This window comes from Neopelma chrysocephalum, unplaced genomic scaffold, assembly GCF_003984885.1.
Source record: "Neopelma chrysocephalum unplaced genomic scaffold, ASM398488v2 Primary Assembly neopelma1_132, whole genome shotgun sequence".
NCBI lineage: Eukaryota > Metazoa > Chordata > Aves > Passeriformes > Pipridae > Neopelma > Neopelma chrysocephalum.
This window is the reverse complement of record NW_020897794.1, coordinates 484,267-491,160: the sequence shown is the minus strand read 5'-3', so window position 1 is coordinate 491,160 and position 6,894 is coordinate 484,267. Positions and strand designations below refer to the sequence as shown.

The 6,894-nt window shown below is 47.1% G+C and overlaps 1 protein-coding gene across 2 annotated transcripts in view; it reads left to right on the top strand.

The window, feature by feature from the left end:
* Nucleotides 1–6,894, top strand: part of PPM1D (protein phosphatase, Mg2+/Mn2+ dependent 1D) — a 19,765-nt gene that overhangs the window by 4,202 nt on the left and 8,669 nt on the right. For both annotated transcript variants that reach the window (XM_027698688.1, XM_027698687.1), the window contains exons 2-3: nt 351–579; nt 2,962–3,086. In XM_027698688.1, coding sequence (XP_027554489.1) covers nt 351–579; nt 2,962–3,086 — 354 coding nt within the window. The remainder of the gene's footprint in view (nt 1–350; nt 580–2,961; nt 3,087–6,894) is intronic.

Here is a 6,894-nt window from a genome sequence, read left to right as displayed (position 1 = left end):
AGGAGCACATCTTCCCCTGGGTTCTAGGAGCACATCTTCCCCTGGGTTCTAGGAGCACATCTTCCCCTGGGTTCTTCTAGTGGTGCTTGGAATATTAAGCCAGAGGAGACAGTTTCTTGAATCCTATTCTGGTGCTTTGCTAGTGGCTTTATCTCCATTTTTGTGCCAGTTTAAGCTGTAGCTCAAAGTGCTGTGAGGAGAGTGGGGGTGCCCCGGGGGCGCTGCTCGCCCTGGCCGTGTTGTAACATCACACAAGCCTCTGGCACACCCTCCATCCTGCCCTTCAGGATGTTCCCAGCTCCAGAGAGTTAAGAACATGCCTTTTCTTGGCCTTTTCTCTCTCCCTGCAGCAGAGTGGCCCAAGACCATGACGGGCCTGCCCAGCACGTCGGGGACGACGGCGAGCGTGGTCATCATCCGCGGCTCCAAGATGTACGTGGCCCACGTGGGGGACTCGGGGGTGGTGCTGGGAGTCCAGGATGACCCCAAGGACGACTTTGTGAGAGCTGTGGAGGTCACCCAGGACCACAAGCCAGAGCTGCCCAAAGAGAGGGAGAGAATCGAAGGCCTCGGGGGCAGGTGAGTGTGCCTGCTCTGACTGAGCTAAGCTTATATTGAGAGGGTCATGCAAGAAGCTGAATTTCAGAGTGTATTTCTGTTGTCCTCTGTTTTTTTTATAGCTTATTGGGGAATATGTTACAGTGATCCATTGTTACCTGGTTGGGTTTTTTTCTGATGGGTTATGGCATATACAGAATTTGAATTTGACCCAGCTGAGGTGTGCTTACAGTTCTATGTGTTCACCCAGCACTTTGAAAGTGGAGATGGTGATGTTTGACCTATTTTTTCCTTAAATTCCAAGGAATCTGGGGGTTGGGAAAATTATCTTTGCACGTAGGGAAAATTATCTTTGCACGTAGGGAAAATTATCTTTGCACGTAGAGAAAATTATCTTTGCAGATAGGGGAAATTACCTTTGCATGTAAGTCAAATGATCTGAGGTGTGGAATACCCGGTTTGTCATATTTTGACACAAACCACTGTAATTTCTCAGGCATTCTGCATTGTTCCTGAGATGACAATGGCAGCTGTTGAGTGGGCTCCTCAAAGCTTCTGCATAGGGAACATAAAAAAAAAAATAGGTTAGATTTGAAACCCAATCCTGTTTGTGTTTAAACACCCCCTGTAAGCGTCAGAACGCCGTGTCTGGGCAGGAGTCATTTCTTCCCTGTCAGGAGCTGGCAGAGGCTGGAATGCCCAAGCTGGGGTGGGTGTGTGTTCCCTGTGGGTGAGGGGGCAGCTGGCAGGGCCTGTCAGGTGGCACAAATGTTTGGGCACCAACCTCAGGGCTCGTGTTTGAGCTCCGCGTTCCCGCGGTGCCGCGGCAGATGGGTGGGCACATGGGTGGGCACGGCTTCCTTCCCAGAGCAGGGCTCTCTGAAGGCTTTCCTGTTGCCATCACTCATCTGAGAGCCCTGGCAGCCCAGGAACCTTCAGACATTTGTGTCTCTGGCAGCTGGGACTCGCTCAGGTGGCTCTGCAGAAGGGGGAACCTGCAGTTCCACTGGGTTAGTCCCTGTGCACGTTTCCAAGTTGTGCATCTCAGAGACTGAAAGTGCTTCAAAGCAACATTCCCTGAAGCTTTTGTGTCTACAGGAATGCTTAATTTGGTTTTGAGTTGTTTTTTTTGGTTTTTTTTTTTGTTTGTTTTTTGTTTTTGGGGTTTTTGTTTGGTTGTGTTTTTTTTGTTTTGTTTTTTGGGGTTTTTTTTGGTTTTTTTTAATCTTTTATTTCTACTGGTGCTCCTCCTGTTTTTCCCAGGCTGGCTGTGAGGCAAATGGCAGGAGTGGGGTGGAACTGTGCAGCTGTGCCTGGTAACGTCCTCTCTTTCATGAGAGCAAACTGGGAACAGTTAAGGGCAGAGCATAATTGAATCTTCCATTAAAATGAGATTTTTCCTAGTAACAGTCTGAGCGTGGGATGAGGTTTTCTTTCAGCTGATGACTGAAGTGAGCTTTGTGTGGTCATTAGTTGGACAAGTGGATGAGATCAGTTTTTAGGATGTGGTGTTTGTGACTTTGCCGTGCTGTGGATGGAGCCCAACATGCCCTTGTTGTTAAGGCCTTTGAAGTCTCAGGAAGTGCATCTTGAATGGCTTCAGTATGAGGAATCTTGAGGCTGTTCCAGAGCTGCTCAGTTCCTAATTACCAATGGCTGTTCCTTGGAAAAAAGGAACTTCCAAGCATCTACTTAACTTGTCTGGGACCAAGCTTTGCTCGTTCCTGGTTTCATGAGCTCTTATTCCTTGGCTGTTCATACACTGTTCTTTCCTCCCTGCCTGATCCAGCTGCCCCAGTTATTTGCTCTGCAGCTTCTCTGACCCCTCGGTGCCATCTGTGAGAGCCAAACCAGCTCTGTGCCTCAGAGCAGGTGTTCACATGCAAATACGGAGCTGTTTCCTCCCATCTCCTGCTTCCAGCAGACAGCAACTGGCAACAATTCCCCTTTTGTGTCTGCAAGGGAATCCCTACAGCAGGCTGCTCCTTTCTCTTGTTTCCACTGTGCTGTGCTGCTCTTTGCTGCCAGATTCTTGGAGATGGAGAAAGCTGAAGGAGGAACTCCGTGGTAAATCTACCTGAGTGAGCTGGTGTTGATGGCCCTGGGATGAGGGGGGCAAATTCAGTTCTGTTCTTTCTCTGACAAAGAATTCCTTCCCATTCTTCATTCCCCTGCTTTTTTATTTTCTTCTGCCCTTCACCTCTCACTTTTCCCTTTGGCTGAACATGGAATGAAGCTCTCTGAGGGACACGGTTTGTTTTGAAAGGCTTCATGGTGCCTCGGACTGCCCCGAGGGCGTTGGCATTATCGCCTCCGGATTTGCATATTTAACTGGCTTTGTCTCCTTTTGCTCTCACTCCCGTTGCTGTGTGACCTCACTCTGCCTCTCTCTGGTGCTTCCAGCGTGATCAACAAGTCGGGAGTGAACCGTGTGGTGTGGAAGAGGCCCCGGCTGAGCCACAACGGCCCCGTTCGCCGCAGCACCGTCATCGACCAGATCCCCTTCCTGGCCGTGGCCAGAGCCCTGGGTGAGTGTATGCTCAAACATGGAGTTTGAGGGATCCAATCACTTGCTTTTTTGCAAGCCTGGGCCTTTTAAATATATTTTTAATACAGCCTGGATTTATTTTTTTGAAATCTGTAAAATGCGGCGTCGGCGAGAGAAGAACCCGCCTTAAAACTTTCAGGGTTTTCAGTGTCAGCCTTGCAAGGATGGGACTTAATTTCTGGTGCAAGTGAAAGTGTATAAGCAGCACATTGTCTCCAGGATGGTCTTTTTCTTGCTGAGATACCAACCAGCCAAAAATTCCAGTCCTGTTAAAACTGAAGTGTTGCTGGATGGCACCTGAATTCAGTCTGTCCTTTGTGGTGAATCTTTTTTCCTTAAAACTTAGCATAGAATGGGGTGAAAGTCAAGTCTGTGTTTCATCTGGTAACTTGCCTTTGTGGGAGCACTAATAATGGGAAACTATCTTTGAGAAACACTTTATTCCAAGGACAAAAAGGCATATTGCAGTACTGGAAAACTAGTGACAAATGGTTTTTGGGAAGTGCTTCATAACTGAATCATTGGATGCCTCTTACCCATGAGTGTTGGTGTCTGCTGGTTATTTTTTCCCTTAAAACACAGGGATCTGTCCAGGCTTAAGGAGAACTTTGCAGTGAACATTTAAAAGCCAGGTCTGTATCAAAGTGGTGGAATGGTGATCTTCTAAAATTTTAATTGTATGGACATTTTCTCAGAAGCTTCAAGCCTTTATGGGCCATATTTTAGGTAGGATGGAGTTTATTTTGTGGTTAGTAAAACTGACTGGGGAGTTGGAGTAATAAATCCTTGGAAGAGTCTTTGGCATCTTCAGCTCACAGCACAGAAAGAATCCTGGCCTCAGAGAAATCCTTGTGGCCAAATGAACTCTGTTGCCATCCCCTTTCCTCTTCTGATTGTCACAAGTGTCCTTCTGCCCTAAAATAAGCATTTGTGGAATGCTTAATTCCACTTAAATACAGTGGCTGTATTTAAGCATTTAAATAACGTTTAATTTATTTATAGCCCCATAACAAGGCAGAAATATTTGGGCTTCCTCCTGGCTCTGTGAAGCATCTTTAAGCTGCTTTTGCTGGATCCAGCAGGTTTCTGTGCCTTCTAATGGAATATTTGAAGCTGCAGCAGAGTATTCTGCAGACAAGCAGGGTGATTAACGGCTGGGCTTTGGGGGTTCCTGCAAGTGCAGCTTCAAGTCATTGTGGTTTTCCTAAGCTGCTGTTTAAGTTCATATCCCCCAGCCCGGGTGAGTTCACTGGTAACAGTGTGCTGGCAGAAATGGGGCTTTTAAGGGGCTTTTTTAAGTCATGTGGGATCTCTCTTGTTGGTAAATTAGCTCAGCTCTAAATCTGGTAAATATTTTATAGACTTTTTTCCCCCCTTTCCCCTCCCCTTTTCCTTGGGAACTGATGTGGAGCCAAAACCTGCAGCTGTGAGTGGGTTCTGTGGGGAGGGATTGCCCTGAAGTATTGGAGCTGTTTGGGGGGGTGTTTTAAATTAATGAATGATGAAAACTGAGCCAAGAACCCCTTAGTTAAACCCACCAGTCACGTGGGAACGTGAGCCACCCTTTCCCTGGATTTTTCTATGGATCTATAATAGACTCAGCCCTGTATTTCAGGAAGGGCAGCCTCTGCCATGCAGGTTTGACTTTTCCTAAGAGCAGGAATTCCCTGCTGCCCCCTAAAAGGAGTTGTGTGCTAGCACAGGGAATCCCTGGATAGCTGCAGGAATGTTGGCTCTGACAGGGACAGGGAAGTTGTTTCCCAGAGCAGCTTCCTGGATGTTCCAGAGTTCTGTGAAGCTCCCTGAGTGCACATTCCATGAAACCCCAGGGAAGAGGGTGTTGCTGACCTCAGATGATCTCAGTAGACTCCTGTGTGATGGTCCAGGTTTTTTACATGCATTTAACCATTATTTTATTGGAATCTGCCTCTCCCTTGGCAATGTAGAACAGCAACCACAAACCCTCCTCCCACAGGCAGAACTTCCTCCAGGTTTGGGGAGTGCATTCTTTGTTTTTGCCCCTTCTCCAGCTGAGCAGAGGCTGCCCAGGATTGGCTGCTGAAGCCTCAAATTCCACCCTGGTGTTCATTTGAAGGATTTAATTCAGGGCCAACCACTCTGAGTAGCTTCCTGCAGGTCATTTGAGCTCTTTGCCTCTGCTTTTGCAAGGAGTTCTTGCAGGTTTTCTCATTCCAGCCCCCTGCCACGGGCAGGGACACTTTCCACTAGCCCAGATTGCTCCAAGCCCTGTCCAAGCTGTTCTTGAGCACTTCCAGGGATGAACAGTGCTTTAGGAGCAGCTTTTGATTCCCCATTCATTTAAAATGCAATTATTTGTGTAATTTGCTGTTGAAACACTGTTCTCTTAGCTGTGCTTTTCTTTTCTTTTGAGGGTGGCATCCTTTCAACAGGTTGGACTGAAATAGTGTGTAAATAAAACAAGTTCCTAAAAACACACTGCTCAAGGAGTGCAGAAAGTTTTAAAGCCTCAGGTGCTTCTGTGTCACTTCTCTGCTTGCTGTCCCTGCAGTTTAGTCCCCATTTCTCAGCCTGAGCCCTCCTTAATCATTCCTGACTGGAAATCAGGATGGGAAACTGCTTCCATTCCTCCCCTCGTGGCTCCAGGCCTGGCTTGCCAGGAGTGCAGTGAAAATCCCCCCCCAGCTCAGCCTGACTGGTTTCCAGTTGTTCCTGTCCTCATCCTTGCAGGGATTTGTTTCACTTCCCCCAGCTCTGCTTCCCTGGCACTGGAAAAAAAAAAAAAAGGAAGTTCTGCAAGTCTTCCCTTTGTACTGACAGCCCTGTCAGATAAAACTGGGCTCTGAAAAGCTCTGGGATTAATCAACCCGGGTTTTTGGTTTGGACCCACTTATAAAAGTCAACTTTTCTTTCCCCTATTAAAACCAAAAGCTGTTTTTATATTTTGTATGCAAAGCAGCATCTCCTGAAACAGGAATGATTTCTGTGACTTCTGGACATGCTTTGCTATAAGAAGGCTTTGGGTTTAATCCAGTCCAGCCCTCTTTACATGATGGGTGTTTTTGTTTGGAGCTTCAGTTGCCTCCCTGGCAGCAGCTGAGCTACAAGTGGGTTTTTTGTTGTATTTTAAAAGTTAGCACTGAGCACATAAGAGAGACTGCACAGTTTGATATATTCTTGCAGGCAACTAAATTAGAGTCCTGCTCCTTCAGTGTCTGATTTCAAACATCTCTTTCATTTTGTAAGATGCACTATTTGAATGTGGAGCTCTGTATATTATTCAGCTTTGAGCCAGCACTGAGAAACAGGTATGACTTTTCTGGAAGATGCAGAAGGAACCACGTTAATACCATTTTTTTTAATGCTTTGAAAAGAAATATGCAAACCTCACAGTGAGAGGAATATTCCCAGTGTGTAAAGTCTTTAAGGGATGAGATTGTTAAAGAGTTGTGTAAATGTTTGGGTTTTAATTCAGAACAAAAATAGTCTGGCTCCCCAAAGGGAGTCAGAGCCTGGCATTGCAGTGCTGGAACAGGAGCCTTTGGCACATCCCAGGATCATGGGATCCCAGATTCCCAGCCTGCCAGAGGGTCACTGTCCTTCTGCTTGCTTTGGAACAGAATTAAACATTTCAGAGCCCTTTGAAATGCTCAGGGAAGAGTGTGCTGGGCCTCCTGCCCGGCCTCCCTGGCCCTCCCTCCTCCCCAGGGCTGGGGCAGAGGCTGCCCTGGGAGGGACTCTGCAGGTTTGTGATTCCCCAGCTCTGCAGGTTTGTGATTCCCAGATTCTGCAGGTTTGTGATTCCCAGA